The sequence below is a fragment of the Erpetoichthys calabaricus genome, chromosome 9, assembly GCF_900747795.2.
Source record: "Erpetoichthys calabaricus chromosome 9, fErpCal1.3, whole genome shotgun sequence".
NCBI lineage: Eukaryota > Metazoa > Chordata > Cladistia > Polypteriformes > Polypteridae > Erpetoichthys > Erpetoichthys calabaricus.
This window is the reverse complement of record NC_041402.2, coordinates 81,542,773-81,565,420: the sequence shown is the minus strand read 5'-3', so window position 1 is coordinate 81,565,420 and position 22,648 is coordinate 81,542,773. Positions and strand designations below refer to the sequence as shown.

The 22,648-nt window shown below is 42.6% G+C and overlaps 1 protein-coding gene across 2 annotated transcripts in view; it reads right to left on the bottom strand.

Moving 5' to 3' along the window:
- vat1l (vesicle amine transport 1-like) overlaps positions 1-22,648 on the bottom strand; it is a 229,473-nt gene that overhangs the window by 124,640 nt on the left and 82,185 nt on the right. For both annotated transcript variants that reach the window (XM_051932018.1, XM_028809815.2), the window contains exon 4: positions 17,138-17,280. In XM_051932018.1, the coding sequence (XP_051787978.1) occupies positions 17,138-17,280 (143 nt within the window). The remainder of the gene's footprint in view (positions 1-17,137; positions 17,281-22,648) is intronic.

Genomic DNA, 22,648 nt, shown 5'->3' with positions numbered 1-22,648 from the left:
TTCTCAGTGGCATGGACTTAGGAACTGGTCAGAATTGTGGACAAATGCATCCAAACACAGAAAGACCCTTGAAGAAAACTTGCTACAGAGTGCGCGCAACCACAAACTGGGGTGATGACTCACCTTTTTCAGCACGACAGCGACCTGAAGCATACAGCCAAGACATGGAATGGCTTCAGGACAAGTCTCTGACTATCTTTGACTGGACCAGCCAAAGCCCAGACTTAAACCCCATAGAACATTTGAGAAAAGACTTGAAGACAGCACTTTACGGACACTTCCGTACTATTCTAACTTGAGCTTGAGAGATTCTTTCAGGAAAAGTGGGATAAACTGCCCTAATCCAAGTATGCAAAGCTTACAGAGACTTACCCAAGAAGACTCAAGCTGTAACTGCTGCTGAGGGGGCTTCTATAAAGTACTAAATTAAGGGTCTGAATACTTATATCAATCAAAGATTTCACTTTTCCATTTTTACTGAATTTGCAAATCTTTTTAAATCACTTTTTTTGTTATAGATTATTGAGTGTAGATTGATGGGTAAAAATTATAAATTTAAAACTTCACATTTAAAATTAAATCTACAACACAATAAAGTGTGCAGAAAGTGAAGGAATCTGAATCCACTGCAGAAACCAAGACTGGTCAAAACACATTACATTTTGTGACAATATTTCTACTACTACTACTACAATTACTAATAATGCTTTATTTACCTAAAGACACAAAATGATTAACATATTCTACTTGAGGTGATACTGATGCTATGGCATCACAGCTCCGGAGCTGGATACAAACCACTCATTATATTTTTTTGGAATTTGCATGTCATTAAGTAATTATTTTCATTTCTAACACACTTTTCCCCTCTCTTGCTTGCTATATGCAACATAGCATGTATGGATGCATATACATTGAACTGCTGCATAGATGTTAAGGCAAGGGCCTAAACCAAATATTCAGTCAAAAAATTAGGTCATGCAAAATCACAAGAAACTGGAAAATGGCTAGAAACATTCCCAAACCACCTTTTGCCCTGGAAAATGATATATAAACACAACTCAATCAAAATCTGTGATGCCTATTGTAACTCATTATTGGACATTCTATTAGTATAGTAATGAAATTTAAACATTTAAATACCTGGTAAAAATAAAATAAACTTTCATTGTGGATCATAAAGTGCACACAGAGCTTTGCTTTTCAATGTAGTCAGACTATTCTTGGTCCAAAAGCCAGGAGGAATGGTCTGAGAACCAAAAAGAAGACTACATACAATTCCCTACTCAATGAACTGCAGTACAGTTAAGTTATTTGTGGACAAATCAATACATTTCTATTTTGTATGACACTATTAACAGCATGCTCAATCTAGATATGCTTTACAAAAGAAAGGTATGTCAGGTTTCCAGGTTTAAAAACATGCTTGAAATTTTTTTCCTTCATGTTGTAGTTGCTTGTCAAATTCATACTTATAGACTATATCCATATTACTAAACGAGAATGGTAAACCGGATATGGACGCAGGGACCTGCCCGTGGACGCAAAAGACATACTGCGCAAGTGCCACACAAAGCCCCCCCCCCAGAGTGAAACGGGAGAGACTACGCACGTGCGCAGGCGCCACACAAAGCTCCCCCCCCCCAGAGCACAACGGGAGAGACTACGAACCGTCAGAGTAGGAAACAAAGTACGTCATAAAGAGGTTAAAGAACAGGGACAAACACATGCAGAGCAGGTTATAGAACCAAGCCCCCCTGCCCAGAGTAAAACGAGAAAGACTACGAACCGTCTGACATGCCACAAGCAGGATAAAGCGAGGTCAGAAATAAAACACAGAGTAGGAAACAAGCACAACCCCCCCCAGAGTGAAACGGGAGAAACTACGAACCATCAGAGTAGGAAACAGAGTAAAACGTCATAAAGAGGTTAAAGAACAGGGACAAACACATGCAGAGCAGGTTACAGAACAACGCCCCCCTGCCCAGAATAAAACGAGAAAGACTACGAACCGTCTGACATGCCGCAAGCAGGATAAAGCGAGGTCAGAAATAAAAGACAGAGTAGGAAACAAAGTCAAACTTTATAAAGGGATTAAAGAACGGGGACGAACACATGGAGAGCGGGTTACAGATGATGAAAACTGGAATGCAATAGCTTCAAAAAAACCTAGGCACGAAACACATGCACACCGAGATACAGAATATAAAGGCAGAAACAACGACAGTTAAACGTCCACACCACACAGTGGGGGCGGACCCGGAAGGTGCAGGCGCCTATATCGTGTGTCAGAAGGCGCGGTAAAGTACAAAAGGCAAAGGCACCTACCCAGCATGGTAAAAACCAACATAATACGGCAGGCGCAGGCGTCGCCGCCATATTGTGAGTGGCACTAATGCGTGGTGAAAGCGCAGAAGGAGACATAGTAAAACAAGAGGAGTCAACGCCCCGCCCCAGAGTGAAACGTGACACACTACGGAGTCCACAAAGGTTCATACATCAAACCTGAGATGGTACGGACACGCGTCTGAAACCGCGGAAGCAAAACTGTCTCGGCTCCAAAACCAAACACCTCAACAACTAACACAGCTTCGACACCAAGCCCGCGTGGACAGATCTAATGAACGTGGACGCCTACAACGCGCGTCTCAAACTGCGTAGGCAAAGCAGGCACGGATTCAACACGACACAGCTCCAGTAGCCGAGATACAAACACGCGCTTGCCTGGATATAATTAATGAACGCAGGCACCTACAACGTGCGTGATGCATTAGTAACAGTACGATCAACATCACAGTATCGCAAACACAGGGGTATAATGGAGTGTACAGGAAGAGGTAGTACCTCAGATGGGGGAACACGTGGTGCTCCCAGGAGCAGTTTGTCCGCTTTGGTCCTCACCTGTCACTCAGCTCTCACCTGTGGCTCCTTGTAGCTGTTAGCATGTAACAGCGGCCATACCCCGGACAACGGCTTCCACTGGCCGGCTAAACCAGGTGAGGGTAGCCGATGGGCCCAAACCCTCGGTGAACTAGGCCTGCCTACCTATGCATGCGAAGTCTGGACGTCGGCGGAACCTGCGGAAGAGACCATCTAGGTCCAATGGAGGTGAAGGTGATTACAGCAATGCACCGTGGAGTGCACAGAGCAAGATGAGGCACGTAGAACATCTTGGTCATCCACTGCATCCGTACCCATCTCCAGTCGTCAGGACTTGGTCTTGCCACTGGACACAGGTGGTCCCGGACGAGAGAGTGAGGTCGACGCTGCGCAACTCTTCCTCACTATAAACAAAGTCAGCCGCGCAAGTCATCAGTCATCAATCTCACATCATCTTTCAAGCCCTGTGGCGACGGATAAGCAACAAAGCGACAGGTGTGGTGCACTGGGAGTCGTAGCCGCAAGCCTGCACACAGGCGACTCAGGCCATAGGGTCGCTCTTCACTTACTGGAGCAGAAGTGGAGTTCGGCAGCCACCTGAGTGTCTGAGCAGCCCTATTCAGGACAGCACTGCTCACCTCCATGCATGAGGAAGGGGCTAGAAAAGGTGCCCCAAACATTGCCTGCTCCTTTCCACCCTGGCCGGCTAGCCGCGGTCGGCGGGGACCCAACTATGTGGTCGAAATTTAAAAACAAAATGTATTTCACTAAAACTTGCCACATGGAACATCCGCACCCTGCTTGACAGGGTTAACACAGACCGACCCCAACGACGTACGGCACTCGTTGCCCACGAACTTGCCAGATACAACATAGACATCGCCGCCCTCAGTGAAACCAGACTCTCCGGTGAAGGAGAACTTACAGAAAGGCTTGCTGGCTACTCATTCTACTGGAGCGGACATGACCCCGACTCAAGGCGAGAAGCTGGAGTTGGCTTTGCTATCAAAACCTCTCTTGCGAGCAAACTCTCCAGTTCCCTGAAAGGAATCAATGATCGTCTTATGACAATGAAACTCCCCCTCATCCATGGAACGAAGGCTGCCACTATTGTCAGCGCGTATGCACCCACCATGACAAACCCAGAAGAGACCATAGACAAGTTTTATGAGGACCTGAACACCGTCATCTCCTCCATTCCTACTGCTGACAAACTTATTATTCTTGGAGACTTTAACGTACGTGTCGGCAGTGATAACATCCCCTGGGAAGGTGTGATGGGGAAGCATGGGGTTGGAAAGTGCAACAGCAACGGCCTGCTGCTCCTCCAAACCTGTGTTAAACATGGCCTTTTAATAACAAACACAGTCTTCAACCTCCCCACACGCAACAAGACATCCTGGATACACCCCCGCTCAAAACACTGGCATCTAATCGACTACGTCATCGTCAGAAACAAGGACCGACAGGACGTGAAGGTGACTAAGGCCATGTGCGGAGCAGAATGCTGGACGGATCACCGCCTCATCGTCTCAAAGATGAAAATCCACAACCAACCTAAGAGAAGACCTCAAGCCACTAAAGCTCCGAAACGCCTTAACATCAGCATGCTGAAGATCCCCGATGTCAGACAGACCTTTGTTGACACCCTGGATGAATGCCTTGCTTCTATCACACTGGACAACCAGGATGCGGAGATGGCGTGGACCACACTTCGTGAGACGGTGTATAGCACAGCCGCTGAGCACCTCGGACCCTCTACCAGGAAACACAAGGACTGGTTTGATGAAAACAATGCAGCGATCCAACTGCTACTTCAGCAAAAATGGCGGGCATACAAGGTGCTACATGACGATCCAACGTCAACAGCAAAGAAAGTCACACTGAGAAGCATCCGCAGCAACGTCCAGCTGCAACTGCGCCTGATGCAAGACTCCTGGCTGAGTGCGAAAGCTGATGAGATTCAGGGCTTTGCAGACAGGAAAGACATGAAGAACTTCTACAGAAGCCTGAGAGAAATATATGGCCCTACCACCTCAGGATCTTCCCCTGTCCTCAGTGCAGACGGCTCTACACTCATCACAGACAAGGAAAAAATTTTAGAAAGATGGGCGGAACACTTTGCCAGTGTGTTGAATACGCCTTCCGTCATCAACAATGAATCCATTGAAAGACTGCCCCAGGTTCCAGCGAACAAGGCACTGGACGCTGTTCCAACGTTGGATGAGATACAGACAGCCATCCGCCAGCTGTCCAGTGGTAAAGCACCTGGCTCTGATATGATTCCTGTCGAAATCTACAAAGCGGGTGGACCAGCGCTGACAGATAAGCTGTTGTGTTTAATCCAGATCATCTGGCAGACTGAAACTGTACCACAGGACCTCAAAGACGCTTCCATTATCCACCTGTATAAACGCAAAGGAAACCGTCAGGCCTGCGACAACCACCGTGGAATCTCACTACTGTCCATCGCAGGCAAGATATTGGCCCGTGTCCTACTGAACCACCTGAATGTACATCTTGAACAAGGTCTCCTACCCGAGAGTCAGTGCGGTTTCCGCAAAGAACGTGGGACTACCGACATGGTGTTTGCTGCCAGGCAGCTCCAAGAGAAATGCCAGGAACAAAATACGGACCTATATTCTACATTTATTGACCTGACCAAGGCTTTCGACAAGGTCAGCAGAGATGGCCTGTGGAAAATTATGAAGAAGTACGGATGCCCAGACAAGTTCACTACCATCATTCGACAGTTGCATGATGGCATGCTCGCCCGAATCCAGGACAATGGTCAGTCATCTCAAGCATTCCCTGTCACAAACGGCGTGAAGCAGGGCTGTGTCCTGGCCCCCACACTCTTCAGTATCACGTATTCTGCAATGCTGGCTGACGCATTCAAGGACTCCACTACGGGCTTGTCAATTCGTTTCCGTACCGATGGATCAGTCTTTAACCTTAAGAGGCTTCAAGCGAAAACCAAGGTCAAATGTAACACCATCAACGAGCTTCTGTTCGCGGATGACTGCGCCCTCAACGCTGCCTCAGAAGCCGACATGCAGCACAGCATTGATATCTTTGCCGAGGCCTGTAACAACTTTGGTCTCACAATCAACACAAAGAAAACTGAAGTGATGTATCAACCAGCTCCCAGGAAGCCCTACGTAGAACCCACCATTACCATCAGTGGGCAGCGTCTAAACGTGGTGGACAAATTCACCTACTTGGGCAGCACCCTTTCCAGCACTGTTGTCATGGACGACGAAATGAATGCCAGACTGGCAAAAGCAAGTGCAACATTTGGCAGACTCCGCAGCACCGTGTGGGACAGGAGAGGTATCAGACAAGAAACCAAGATCAAGGTGTATCGCGCAGCAGTCCTCTCTACATTGCTCTACGGATGTGAAACGTGGACAGTATACCAGCGTCACGCCAAGAAATTAAACCACTTTCACACAACCTGCCTCAGAAAACTTCTTGGCATCAAGTGGCAAGACAAAGTGCCTGACACGGAGGTTCTTGCCAGAGCGGACCTACCCAGCATCTTTACAACCTTGATGATGTCTCAACTCCGATGGGCAGGGCACGTAGCCCGTATGGGTGACAATCGGCTTCCTAAAAAGCTGTTCTTCGGTGAACTCACGCAAGGGAAGCGCTCCCAAGGAGGTCAACGTAAGCGCTATAAAGACACACTCAAAGCAGCCCTGAAAGCCTTCAACATCAATCCTACTAAATGGGAACAGACAGCTCAGGACAAAACCAAATGGAGATCAGCTGTCAAGAAGGGGGCTCAATCTTATGAAACTAGCAGGACTGCGGCAGCTGAACAATGCAGACAAGTCAGAAAAAACAGCATTAGACCATTGACTGCCGCAACCATTCCATGTCCGCATTGCCAGAGACTATTCCGAGCACACATCGGACTAGTAAGTCACCTACGCACCCACCCAGACCCACCCCACCCTTAACCAGATGACTTGATGGTCCTTGTCGATTTCGACGGACGAACGACGATCGCAAACACATGAAAATTATTAGTCGAAAAAGGGAAAATAGATTCACCAAGGACCAAGTGTCATTGAAACAAAAGCAGAATAAAGCAAGATCAGAAATGAAAGACAAGAGTAGAAAGCAAAGTAAAACGTCATAAACAGGTTAAACTACGGGGCCAAACACATGGACAGCAGGTTACAGATAATGAAGACCAGAATTCAAAAGCTTCAAAAAAAAAAGCTCGACTCCTTGATCCTCACACGTGGCTGCCCAGCGGGTGCGGGTTCAAAACGCTGGGGGTAGGCGAGCGAAGCGAGCAGGGGGCGGAGCCCCCTTGTTAATAATATAGTTGGCAGTGGTAAAGAGGACAGCCATAGACTAATAAAAGAAAAATTCCCCCAGATGGCACACAGACTGTGCCCTCCTGCATAGCTCCCACATGCAACTCCAAATGCCTAGATTGTCTAAACTGTGTCATCAATTAAATGTATAGTAAAATGCTATGCATCCTCTTCACTATAAAATGGCAAGCTACTAGCCTTATGCACATTGATTAATCATCAGAGGTAAAAAACTACTTTTTCTGAACTATATTCTTTTACACTTACACCGAGTTGTATAGTAGCTCCTTGTTTCCTCAACAAAAACAGAAGCCACCTAATATGAAAAAAATGAAAATGTTCATATCTCTATTCTCATTGTTTTTTCTTCATTTAGCAGTGTGGTGGGTGGCCGGCTAAATATTCCGGCCCTCACCCCCAAGCCGCCAGGTGGAGCTCTCCCGACAGCATGGACGTTCCCCGAATTCCAGCAGGGCCTCATGGACTTTGTAGTTTATATGCACAGCCCTGCTGGATACCATGAGGACCACCAGGAGTCGCTGTAGGGAGGCTGCCGGACTCTTACTTGCCCTATAACCCGGAAGTGCGTCATGATCATATGACAGGAAGAAACGACGTGCTTCCGGGTTGAAGAAAGGAGCTTTTTATCCGACCCGGGAGTGTTCATGATCACATGGACAGGTAAGAGAAATGCTTCTGGGTCAGGGACTATATAAAGAACTCTGGGAAACCAGTACATTGAGCTGAGCTGGGTGGAAGGGTGGCAACGCGTCTGGGAGAGGAGGATTGGTTTATTTGTATTGATTAATTTATGAGTATTGTGGAGTGTAGGTGCTTTGTGCACTTTAGTAGTGTCCAAATAAATAATTCTTGGACTTTTACCTGGTGTTTGGCGTGGTACCTGAGGGTTCGAGAGGTCGATAAAGGCCTCTACTGTTACACTGGCGTAGTCGGCAGGATACTCTGGCCGCCTGTGGGCAGAGAACCTAATATTAAATCATTTGTGCAAACAGTGAACCCTAAGAAGGTAACGTCAAAACACCCGAAGGTTGAAGAAACACCCCATTTCAAAAGCGCTGCGACAGTGAGCCATATTCAGACCGAGATGGGGAAGAAATCGGGAAAAAAGACTGGAACTCGCCCAAAAGTACAGACTTTAACTGATACCGAACGACTCTGGATGTACCTGACGGGCAGTGAAGAAGACAGGGCGCTGACTGAAGCCGAGGAAGCCCGAGCGGGTCGACTGCAGGAGCGCACTCGGAAATTGGACCTGCCGGACTGCCTAAAGGACTTTACAAAATGCCAGTCAAAGCCAGAGGTATGTGCCGAGAAAACGGCCGTTATGCCGGGGCCTTTATTTGCTTGTTTTTCAGAGGCATGTTGGCACGATTCGGACGGCGAGTCGGACACATACCTTATACTTGGGCAAGATGGCCACGATTCAGAGACCACGAACCAGTCTAGGAGTCTTCAGGAGTGCCTATTCGACGAGATTGATCACGTGGACTACCCTGGGGCAGGCTGGGTAAGCCAAAACCAAAACATGGTGTCACCTGACCGGGAAGAGACCCAACGATTCGCCGAAACAGAGCATGTGATCCTGCCCGACACATTGTGGGAAGGAGAAGGTCAACATTTCTCCGACGGTGAGGTCAGAATGTCCCCGACAATACCGAGCTCCCCGAAAGGAAAGGGGGAGGCAAGTGAAGCAGCGCTGCAAATAAACAAACAGAAAGAGGAGCGGGAAGTGGCTGAACGGTCCACCGATAAATTAGAAAAGGTGGATCGCAGTCGGCCGGCGGCGGCCACCCGATCCTCTATGGACTCAAATTCCCATGAACCTTTGCACAATCCAGCAGAGCACGTGCCACGAGAGGACGTGCCCATTGGCTCCTGGCCGGAAGGTAAGACAAATGAAAATGCTAGCCTGCCTCAGGCCGATTTCAATAACTTTTCCTGGGCTGCAGGTGAGGTGGAAACCGTCATCCTGGCCCTGCAGTCTTTATTTAAAGTTTTCCAGGTTCTGCAGGAATCAAGGGAAGGGCTTCAGAAGAAGCTCGGCGGGCCGTGCGGAGCCCTGGTTGAATGGCTTTGTACACGCGGAACGTCATCATCCTACCGGCAGGACAAGGCGGTGCAGGTAAGTGAAATCTGTACCGTACAACATATAGGGACACAGTGTGATACGGGCCCGCAGTTAATAAGTAGCGGGTGCCAAAGCACGGTGTGCCCAACAAGAGAGAGTGGAACGATAACCGAGGGGTCGGAGGAAGGACCGATCAAGCCGGGACAGCTGTACGAGACGGCTACATGGAGTGATACGGACCTCAAGACCCTGATCCGCGTGATAAGGGAGTTGTCGTTGGAAACTGAAGGGGCGGGGGAAGCGCCCATCAACCCGGAGCAGTTGGAAGGTACTGTCTCTCGGGGCGATGTGGTGCTAAAGACGCCGTCTCCGACTAAAAGAAGGGCAACAGGCGTGCAAACGGTAAAGAGGCTCTCTTTTTCCAATAGAGAGACTCAAGCTGCGCACAAGCCCCAGAGTAAGCAGGAGATCCCCAAAATAAAAAGCGGGTCTCCTGACAAGATGGAGAAACGGAATAAGAGCAGCGAGGCAGCCGTACAACTTTCCTTGGCGGAGAGGGGAGCGGAGATTGAACTGACAGAATTCCTGAGGTGTTTCCGGTCTCATGGAGAAAGACAGCCGGGAGGACGTCGGCTCTGTTACAACTGCCATCGACCGGGCCACGTTTGGCGAAGTTGTCCTCAGAGGACAGGAGAGCGGAGGTATAACCGTTACACCGTTCTCCCTAGGTTCTCTGGGGGATTTAGACAAAACAGCCAAGGCCTGACGGCCGTGTCCTCCTGGAGGGGGATGTCCCTCGGGGGACTGGACGCTCCGCCCCAGTGGGCTTCGCTAAAGGGAGGGTACTGTGGTGGGTGGCCGGCTAAATATTCCGGCCCTCACCCCCAAGCCGCCAGGTGGAGCTCTCCCAACAGCATGGACGTTCCCCGAATTCCAGCAGGGCCTCATGGACTTTGTAGTTTATATGCACAGCCCTTCTGGATACCATGGATACCACCAGGAGTCGCTGTAGGGAGGCTGCCGGACTCTTACTTGCCCTATAACCCGGAAGTGTGTCATGATCATATGACAGGAAGAAACGACGTGCTTCCGGGTTGAAGAAAGGAGCTTTTTATCCGACCCGAAGTGTTCATGATCACATGGACAGGAAAGAGAAATGCTTCTGGGTCAGGGATTATATAAAGAACTCTGGGAAACCAGTACGTTGAGCTGAGCTGGGTGGAAGGGTGGCAACGCGTCTGGGAGAGGAGGATTGGTTTATTTGTATTGATTAATTTACGAGTATTGTGGAGTGTAGGTGCTTTGTGCACTTTAGTAGTGTCCAAATAAATAATTCTTGGACTTTTACCTGGTGTTTGGTGTGGTACCTGAGGGTTCGAGAAGTCGATAAAGGCCTCAACTGTTACAGCAGGTACATAGGGACTTCTTATTTATATAATTTACTGGGGGGCTTTGCCCCCTGCTCGCTTCACTCACCAACTCCCGGGCCGGCGCTATGCACTAGTCTCTTTGCGGTTCAGCCGCTCGCGTATGGGGATGCGGATGTACAATTTAAACAGATTGTTATTTTCATCGGAATTGTTACATATGCATAATAGAACTATTTTACATTACAGCGAATAATTCACCATATTAAAAAATATTAAGACGTAATAATTTGAAAGTACATTATTTTCATGTTGCGTTAGAGGTATTCGTTGCATTATATGATTTTGTTCTGTTTGGATTTGTAATTAACACACAAATATTTTTTAAACTTATACTTTTACTGTAAAACCAGTAAAAAACTATTTTTTTAATTAAATTTCTGTCAATATTGCATTAAATTTTGATTCTGTATTTGGACTTGCATCGTGACAAGACAACATATACTGTAACTGCCCGTGAATGAATTTCATTTCTTTCTCTCTAATAAATAAACTGATTTTTTTGAATGTTTGTCTCTGTGATTTGTTAATTGAAGAACATACGGTATTAATGGTTGTAGATATTCTTCGGATATTGTAAGTTGATGTTTTCATTTTCTGCATGATCACCACCATCTGTTTCAGTATAGCCTATTGATACACATTTAACCAATTTGCAGTGTAACTGATCGACAATTTTCGCATTCCTTCATTTGACTTCATCGTTTCTCTGTGCTAGGATTGCCCATGTACTCATTTCTTCTGTTGATAACCCTTTGTGATGAAATTCTTTAATATGATTTGGACATAACAAAGTCTTCTTTTATTGGGAACTTAAAGTGAGGAAAACAAAAAAATTTATAAGAGCTAAGAGAGCAGGAACTGTGTCTGTCAAAAGCATTCACATGAATGAGAAGTGAGAGTACCGTGTGCGTGGTTGAATATGGTTGAGAGGAAGGCATGACTTGAAAAAATCTCATGGCCAAAGTCTTGTCTCACAGAACTTGAAATTATCTCTTTGAAAAAGTCTCGTCTCAGGAGACATGTTATTTAATTGTGATCATTTTTTTTTGCCAAGTTGGCAACAAACATACCTATAAAAATTTGTTTGATGGCAAAGCTATGGGATGAAAAACTTTTATCATATTAAATGGAAATAGGAAAGGAATAAATCAGAGTCTGTGTCATCTTGAACCTGCAAAAAGGAAAAAGTAGACAGAGGTTACTTCCATACTGACAAAACTATAAAAGGAAGTCAGAGACACAATGTCTTGGATATATTCGGTGATATAGGTGAAACATACATTGCTGAAATGTTGTGCCTGTAAAATTCTTTACTTTTTTTTTTTTACTATTGTGATGGATGCTTCATATTCCGGCCCTCACCCCCAGGCCGCCAGGAGGAGCTCTCCCGACAGCATGGACGGGCCCCGAATTCCAGCAGGGCCTCATGGACTATGTAGTTTTTATGCACAGCCCTGCTGGATACCTTGGGGACCACCGGGAGTCGCTGTAGGGAGGCTCTTGGACTCTTATATGCCCTATAACCCGGAAGTGCGTCATAATCCCACGACAGGAAGAAACGACGTGCTCCCGGGTTGAAGATAAGGACTGTTTACCCCTGACCCGGAAGGAATAAGGACTTGTGGGTAATGGAACAGAAACACCTCCGGGTCAGGGGGTATAAAGGACTCTGGGAAAGCCCAGACATTGAGCTGAGCTGGGAGGTAGGGTGGCGAAATGTCTGGGAGAGGAGGATTGGAGTTTGTAGTTGAAGAATTGATTATATGAGTAGTGTGGAGTGGAGGGTGGTTTGTGCATGTGACTATTGCAAAATAAAAGAGTCTTGGACTTTTACCTGGTGTTTGGAGTGGTACCTGAGGGTACAAGAGGTGGATCAGAACCTCTACTGCTACACTATGAAAAGTAATCACATTACTGTTTCAATTTGCATTTAAATTTGTAGCATAAATCCATATTTATGCACATTGTTCTCAAAAAACTATAAAGCACTGTTTACTTAAGAAGTAAAGGAGGATTAAATAAACAAAAATGTAAGGGTTCATGATGAAAAAGAGTCCACCGGATTTGAGTGATCACATTGTTAAATGCTGAGTTATTGCCAGAGCAATTACTTCTATAGATATAGTAGATAATTGTAGCCCTCAAGCTACTGGATCATTTTACAATGTACACTTGGGCCCATTAGATCACCTTGATTAATATCACACTAAAAGTATTGTTTTAAAAAGTATTGGGGATTGAGTAAGTTTTACAAAATCATATCTGTTCTTGTTGACAACAGATCAGGAAATTGATGAAGTAGGCAAAGGTTAAATATTGACGTATAAATATACTACAGTATGCCAGAGTAAATGAGTAAACAAAATGCATGACATTGAGTTTAGTGTGCCCTGTCAGAGATCTAATAAAGAAAAAATTACCCATATGGAAGAATAATATGTTTCCACGGAGATAAATAGGTTATGTGCATAATGAAAGCTAATCAGTATGACTTCAGTCTTCATGTAAACAGTTAATATCTGACACGCTGCTTCTCTGACACCAACATCTTTCTCTTTTCCAGTTTATGCAATTAAAACTCATCTACAGATTTGTTTTCATTACAGCTGCAATATCTGTGTTTTTATTACACTTCTTTCTCAAGTGAAAGAAAATTTAATATGCTTGTGATACTATATACTACGTACCTAGTTTGTTGGAGTTATCCAAGTTAAGACATGATTTTTTGGCCTGATAAAAAGCATATTTATGGTTTTATTTTGTCATTATTTATTCAACTTACATAATTATTGTTGTATTATTAATATTTATCCTGACACTCTGATTATTCTCTGAATGATATGTATTTATGTGACTGTATAGTTTTTTGATAATAACTGAGTAAATTCTAGAATTATGAAATTGAAAAGGGCTTTACTTAAACTTTAATCTAGGATAAAAAAGTGGGAAATATAAGACTGCTAATGGATGCAGCTGAAAGCATGTTATGTTGTTTTAATCTAGTGAACAGAGCTCCAATTTAAGGTTATGTAGGGATACCATACCAAGGGCATGTTTCTGTGGGAGGACAGGAGGACAGTTATACTCATACTTCTTCTGACATATTAATTTTATGTTAGTTTGTTTTAATAATTACTCTTGCTTAAGAATACAGTATAACTGAATTCCAAAAGCCCTTAGTTCTGGTCATCATTTAGTTCACTAATGTACTACCACATGTCACACACATGCTCATGGCTAGCTAAAGGGGATGAAAAATGGTAATTCCATGCCAGACCAAGGGGTGGCACGGTACACTTACTTTCTCTCTCGATCCTCTGCAGACCATTTACAGGAAATTCCACATGGTTTTGGCACCAACGGTGACATCACTTCCGGCCCCAGTGATGTCACTTCTGGCCCCGGTAACATCACTTCCAGTATTGGCCTTTAAAGTCGCCATCTTTACACTTCTAAATCAGTTCTGTTTTATACTTGACCCTAAACACAACTCAACAAATAATACCCATTTTGCAGCCAGGGCATAATATACAGGTGGCTGCCCCAAACCTTTTTGGATGTCTTGTGTCAATCCTTGTTACACACACTTAACTTTCAAACTAAATTCTTCCAATAAAAAAATCAATGTGGTCTTATTTTCTGGAAAATCGCTAAACCCAATACAAACACAGGTATGTTAAAAAGAAAGAACAGAAGTCAATATGAAGCAAGTAATAGAGGTTTTTTCTAACAGGGATCCATTGTTTATATGGGTCTCAACGCAAGATATTGCATCTACACATATAGAAATTATCCAGCAAAAACTAGTAATTGAAATTAAAACAATTATTTTTTGATGAGTTTCAATAATTTTTTGATAGAAATGCAAAATCATTCTAGTCAAATTGCACATAGCTAAGGAACATAATATAAACTGTCTAATTCAGCATCCTATTTAACACCAGAATCCCTGAAGCCTACGAAAAAAGTCGTAATCCTGGGCACCTCCTCATCAGTGTCTTTGTTTTGCAAATGTGTTTATCAGCACTGGCAGCAAGCAGCCTGCTATCCCATCCCCCACCGATGCAACTAAAGTTCTCGAAGCTAAAGGCTCTTTATCTGGGTGTGTGGTGCCTGGAGTTGTCTTGGGTAAATAATATATATCATTATTTGAAATACATGCATTTCATGTGTGTTCCGTGTCTACAACGAACTGGGTAAATGCTGAATGACAGGAAATGCGAGGCAAGAAATGTTGAACATATAACTAAAACAGAAAGTTTTTGCATGTTTTAGTACTAGTGACAAAATGTTGACATGAAGTGTATAATGTTTGAACACTGAAGTCCAAATATCAAATAAACACTTTAACAAAAGGTACAAGTATAACAAAATAAGTGTAATTTTATTCAAGAATATAACCGAAGAAAAAGAAATTGGGTTAGGGAATGAGGCTGACATGTCTGCTTGGCTGGTAAGAACTGATGTCTCATAATCAAGAGGTTGCAGGTTTGATTCCGGGTCCTTCCTTCATTTACCATTTTGAGTAGTACGCTGCTCTTATTGTTACTATTATAGAATAAAAACATAAATTTGATTTGAGTCTGCAACAGGCAGTGTAAATTTATGGTACTGGTAAAAGTTAGCCTTTTTTTTTAATTATTCAGTTTTTTTCTCTCAGTAACGTTCACGCTCTCCCCATCTGTCATTGTTAGTTTTCAAATAAAGACGTGCTATTACAAAGGTGAACGCAGATGAGGGTGAGGGTTCTACATTGGAGAAAGAGAATAGAAGCCCTCCCTGCAACGTCCACTCACATATAAGAACAATGCAGCTGCACCAGGTGTAAAGGCGAAAGATGGAACCATTTGGATGCAGCAACAGGTTGGGTGTCATCCTGCCAGTCAGTCTGCCCCACACCTATCCTTCAATGAAACAGCACGGCTTACAGAGCTTGCCAACATATCATGCAAACTCCTGTTTGTGATTATGTTTTGTGATGGTCTTTATATAAAAAACATTTATATGGTACTTATATAAAAGCCAGATAGAATTGTATTTACCTTGATTCATTTACTTATCTTCCTACAAGCGTAAAGTCACAAGTACACTGCAGAGCTTCCTCTGTTTGATCAACACTGGCATGCTCACAAAGTAGATGTGTACTGAAGTGACTTCAGCTGCAGGTGGAAGCTCCTGTCGCTCCCTACGCAACAGTGTTTGATCTTGTTCAGAAAAAGATCCCAGTCGCTCCAAAGGAGAAAGACTTTCTGAGACTAAGGTCATAAAGCTTATGAAACTGTTTCTGGACAAAGGCAGAACCGTAGCAACAGTTGCGTGGATAATCAAGGCTTGAAATGGAAGAACTTTTTGCCCATCCTGCAGTGGTTGGGGGTGGGATAGCAGGCTGCTTGTGCTTATCGACACATTTACAAAACAAAAGACGCTGAATGGAGAGGTGCGAAGGGTTTTAAGGTGGGCTGGGATTTCAAATTTTTTTGTAGGTTTCAGGAATTCTAGTGTTGAGGTAGCCCAGGATTATCACTTTTTTCGTAGGCTTCAGGGATTCTATTGTTAATACAGGAAGAATATATACTTCTGGCCTCCCTTAAAACTGTTACAATATTGAAATCTTCCAATAGCACCCCTTGGGAAAGTATTCAGTTATTAGCCATTTGATAAATAACAGGTTGCTTTACACCTATATCCTGCAATAGCAACTATGCTTATAAAACTCCAAAGAAAACATGAATTGCACTTTCTGTCCCAAAGCTACCGCTAACTGAATTTAATTTAAATGCAATAAGCATCATAATTTGTTTTAAAGTTTTTTTGTTTTTTTTTTTTTTTTTACTCTTAATAAATATGACACAGTGAGGTTTTTATGAATATTATAGGTTGCCAACAAATCCTCACACAACCGAGGAGATTAACCAAACCCATACACGTAGACACAAACACACGCCACTATTATGGCCTTAAAAATGATTTGTAAAATGTTTTTATCAATAATGTGATTAAATACATCTAATAAAAGCTAAACACAGTGCATATATTTTACAAGTATATTTCCAATTTAACATATCTAAGTTTTTCAAATCCGCTTAATCCAATTCAACAGTCCAAGGGGCTAGCTCCTGTTCCTGCAGCACATGAGGCAGAAAACAGCCCTAAATGGCCTGCCAGTCCATCACAAGGGCCACTCAACCAATTAGGAGTCACAGATATCTTTGGGGGGTTGTGGGATGAAAATCCACAGAGACACAAGGAGAATGTGCAAACTCCACATGGCCAGTGACTGACTGGGTATGAGATTGGAACTCAGGGTTCCTTAGGATTTGTGAGGCAACAGCCTTAATCACTGTGCCACTATGCTGCCCTTTCATAAATTAATTTTATCTTAATTAATTATAAACATGCCATCTTACTTTCTCACTTCCTGAACATAATCCACACTCCTGTCAAACAGATGAGTAACAGAGTCTTTGATGGCTTCATGCTTGAAGGATGAGGCTGTTCCAAAAACAGTGACATTAGGAATTGTTGAACACAGTTGTGCAACAGCCTGGCCCTGAAAAACATCAAATACATTCATGTGATGTGAAACAGTCCATAACCATACTTTTTGGCAATGTGTTTAATCATTAAATTATCTTGGAGTTTACTATCCTATATTTTTCAGTAGAAAATGAAAATAGAGATAGTATTACTTACCACATGCTAATAACCTAAAAATAAATGATAATGTGATTTTGTTTATCCACACATACATCTGTCAGTTTTATTATGTCTTATTCATTTAGGATATATGAAACAGTTTAATTTACACAAAATATTTTTGAAAATGATTTTGTCATAAAATACCAATGGCCTGAATAGAAATTTGCATGTTAAATAATGACTACTGTAATTTAACTAAAAATCATTAGCTAAAATTTTGGGCACATTTATTTTAGCCACATTTCTTAGAAATGTGTACATCAGGATAAGACAACTAACAAAAAACATTGAACAAAATTAAAAGAAAGGTTTAATATAAATGTGTGTTTGTGTACATCAATTATCCATCAGTTCAGTCAGCACAGGGTCACTGAGAAATACGACCTGTTCCTGAAGTAATGAGCCCAGCACTGGGCCAATTCAAACCCACAGTCAAACTGACAAATCCATTGGTGTGTTGAAAGAGCATGTGGTAATCAAGCTGGGATGGTTAGTACCAATTTTCACACTGAGGTATAGATTGAGTATCTTTCTCTGTTTCTTTGTAATGTCAAAGACACAATAAAATGCTTTACATTCCAATGGGTACAGTAAATGCTACAATATTAGCAAATCCAGAAATAGGTATTCTTTTACTGTCCATATATTATAAAATAGGTTAAACTTGTCAAAGGTATTTAATACTATTTTAATATATACCTGTATATGGAAGGTATTTTAATTCTGAAAGATTGGTAAAAGTACGTTGTTGTGTAAAGATAGTGCTGATGACTAATACCAAGTCTTCAATGTGATAACCAATGCTTTGTAGACTGGCAAAGTCTTTGATCTAAGATCAAATTAAAAACTTTGCTTACAATGCTATTCTGCTGTTTCCCTTTTCTGCTTCTGTGTTGTGGTTTTCCTTGGCTCAATCTGAATGGGCAATGTTTTGCTGTATCTTCTACAACTTTGCAGTAATAAAGTGATTTTCCAGCTCCCTGGATAATGTATTCTATTGCTATTTACCTCTTGAGATTAAGCAATGAGATTGGATTGGGTCGCTGGTACACACCTTAGAGCATGAAGGGGCTGTTTTATAGCTAGTGCTTCTTCCAGACAGATGCAAGCATAAAAAGGGTGTGTTCACCCAATAAATAATTCAGAAGAAAATTACAGATTGTGACATTTGGATTAACGTTTAATGTTTACTTTGACATACCTGTTTAAGCATGTCTCTTTGAGAGTTTTAGCAATATAAAGTTAAAAAGATTAAAGAAATGAGAAAGGTGAAATAAATTTGAGTCCATTCATCGGAGAAGGCAAGAGCTGAGCTTGAGATTATGAAGTTTAAAATGGTTATCATCCCGTGGATTTTTTGGTCTGGCAAAGACTTCAGTCTACTTATTATGTTTATGGCACTGTTACCAGATGAAATCTTAAGGCTATGTAAACCTTTTCTAATGTTGTTTGATGTTATAGGCTACATCGGGACTCTTAGCTCAGCAGCTGAAATAATTTTCAAGGCTTCTTCCCATCTTCTACTAAAACAACCCCTGCACATGCATCTCTCGTTTCTGTTATTTCAGAAGTGTGTGCTGCCGAAAGCCTACTGTTTCTTTAAATGTGTTAAATTATATTCTAAAACGCTCAAATGTATTCCATCCATCCATCCATCCATCCATCCATTCATCCATTATCCAACCTGCTATATCCGAACTACAGGGTCACGGGGGGTCTGCTGGAGCCAATCCCAGCCAACACAGAGCGCAAGGCAGGAAACAAACCCTAGGCAGGGCTCAAATGTATTCCAGTTTTGTGCATTACTTAATATTGGATCTCCACACTTGTATCTATTCTGTCCATAACTAATTTATTAAGGGTATCATTGCTACATTCTGGTGAGTTTCTTACTAAACTGACCCTGTTTTTTCAAGGGTCATTTGTGAGAAAGCTTGGTGAGAAACTGGGAGAAACAGCCTGTGTTTCTCACATTACTTGAGTTGTATAGAAACTTAACCAGTTTTTCACCACTCAAAAATATTAGTATTTAACAGTATGTTATCCTGTGAGGTCATTAACAAGTTTTCCTTACTAACTGGTAATTGTAATGTGATTTCAGTTTTTGCTTTAAACACAGTAATGATTATAATTAAGTTAAAAATCCTAGTTTTCTATGTTCTATAATATTTGAAATTGGAAAAAAATCAAATTCTCACTTAGAGGATCTGTTCAAAACTTATTTTAAAATCTGGCAGGATCTAATCAATAACATTTTAAAATAAGCTTCCACTTCAGGAAAAAGGATACCCTTCTTTTCTTGCTCCTTTTATACAGTAGCTTCGGTTGCGGCCACCTCTCTCTTTCTCTTGGGTGGGGGTTGATTTTTGTTTTGATTTGTTAAATTTTGACTTGATTGTATGCAGTGTTATCTGTTTCTAATTAAAATAAAAAATATATAAAAAATAAAGTAAAATTCATAATTTTGTACATCACAAAATTATCACTGGATATAATTAACAGAGTATCAGGAGCAAAACATAAAGACGCCAAGGTCAGGAAGAATTAACAAAAGAAACAGTCTCAGGCAAAACACCTGGCCAACACATTTTATGGAAAATTTTGCTTCCTCTACAATTTTTAGTGAAACCAACAGATTTTCACATGCTGAACAAAAATATTTATTTGTAATTTCTGTATCACTTAGGGATTTCAAGAAAACTGCAATTACACATTTAACATTGTAACCTCTCCTGTTTCACAGGCCTATGCTATGATATTGCAATGTAAGCAACACAAGAGAAAGCTAGAAATGTTTTGCTGCTGATTTTAATTTGTAGTCGCTGTTCAATGCTTCATGTATCAGTGTCTGACAAGAGTCTCCCAACAGAGACGGACTCCACTTTCCCTAGTAGCGTTTCTCCATGTTGGCAACGTTTTGGTGAAAACTTTTCCCATGTTTGTCACTGCGCTGAGGTTGACTGGAAAGAAGTCCAAGTGGGAATGAAGAAAATGTGTCTTCAGAGACATGTTGCAGTTCACCGACTTGTATGCCTGGAGCAGACTTTCAACCTGTTCAACATAGTTTGGTGCCTTTTAGATGCCCAGAAAGTTAGAAAAGACATTCTTGAAGGCTGTCCATGCGACACGTTCGGCACCCTGCAGAAGGCCATCAAAGTTACTATCCTTCATTAACTCTCGGATCTATGGGCCAAAAAAACACCTTCTTTTATCTTGGCATCACTGATACATGGAAATATCTGTTGCATGTGTGCAAAAGCTTCACTTTTCTTCTTCATTGCCTTAACGAAGTTTTTCATTAGCCCAAGTTTGATGTGCTAAGGTGGAAGAAATATGTTCTTCAGATCAACCAGTGGGTCATATGCAACATTCTTCTGCCTTGGAACCCATTTCCTGCGAAGTGGCCTGTCCTTCATCACATAATGTCCCACTTGCAAAGAAAACAATAGTACTTGGTGTATCCAAGCTGCAAACTGAGTAAAACTGTAACCACCTGCAGATTGCCACATAGATTCCAGTTGTACCTTTAGTACTTAATGTGTTTCAGCAGCTACATGTTCTCATATGTTTCCTTTATATGAACTGCATGTCTGACAGGTATGGAAGGGTAGCTACTGCCATTGTGCAGCAAAACAGCCTTTAAACTTAACAATGATGAGTCAATAAACAGTTGTCATCCATCAATGTCACTGCAAAAGGACAGATTGTCAATTTTTTAAAGATTTTTTTCAGATTTTCATGACGACATTGAAATAGCGAAATTTGTGTACCTGGTGACAACAGGTTCCATCATTGCAACCTTGATCCAAGCAGTTCTGCCTGACTCTTCAATAAATCTGACAAGAGAAATCTGCCTAAGAAATTAAATGAGGACCGCTGGATGTTGATGGCTTGAAATCTGCAACTGCAGCAGCTTCCATCTGCATCAGCTCGTACATCTCTACCTCCTTGTCCTCATCCTCCAGCATCCACATCTCTGACGGTTTTGGAACAGGAAGACTTTCACCATGTGACACTGGTCTCATTGCAAAGGCAAGATTTGGGTACTCAATAAACTTCCTGTTCTTGGAAGAAAGTCCTGAGACATTCATCCTGCAGAAGTAACAATCAGTTACATGATCCTTCTGCTTCCTCCATATCATTGGGATGGCAAACAACATAAATGGACACACACCCTTCACCCAAGCTTGCAGATGCACAATATACAGTCATGGCCAAAATTATCGGCACCCCTGGAATTTTCCTTGAAAATTCACCATTTCTCCCAGAAAATTGTTGCAAATACAAATGTTTTGATATACACATGTTTATTTCCTTTATGTTCATTGGAAGAACACAAAAAAACAGAGAAAAAAAGCCAAATCTGACATCATTTCACACAAAACTCAAAAACCGGGCTGGACAAAATTATTGGCACCGTCTACTTAATATTTGGTTGCACGCCCTTTGGAAAAAATGACTGAAATCAAGCACTTCCTATAGCCATCAACAAGCTTGTTACACCTCTCAACTGGAATTTCTGACCACTCTTCTTTTGCAGACTGCTCAAGGTTTCTCAGATTTGAAGGACGCCTTCTCCCAACAGCAATTTTGAGATCTCTCCATAAGTGTTCAATCGGATTTAGATCCGGACTCATTGCTGGCCACTTCAGAACTCTCCAGCGCTTTGTCTTCAACCATTTCTGAGTGCTTTTGGAGATATGTTTGGGGTCATTGTCCTGCTGGAACACCCATGACCCTCCAACACAGACCCAGCTTTCTGACACTGGGCCCTACATTGCGCCCCAATATCTTTTGGTAGTCTTCAGATTTCATGATGCCTTGCACACAGTCAAGGCATCCAGTGCCAGAGGCAGCAAAAACATCCCCAAAACATCTTAGAACCTCCACCATGTTTGACTGTAGGTACTGTGTTCTTTTCTTCGTAGACCTCATTCCGTTTTCTATAAACAGTAGAATGATGAGCTTTACCAAAAAGCTCTACGTTGGTCTCATCTGTCCACAAGACATTCACCCAGAAGGATTTTGGCTTCCTCAAGTACATTTTGGCAAACTCCAGTCTGGCTTTTTTATGTTTCTGTGTCAGTGGGGTCCTCCTGGCTCTCCTGCCATAGCGTTTCATTTCGTTCAGATGTCGACGGATAGTTCGAGCTGATGCTGTTGCACCCTGAGTCTGCAGAACAGCTTGAATATGTTTTGAAGTTGATTTGGGATGTTTA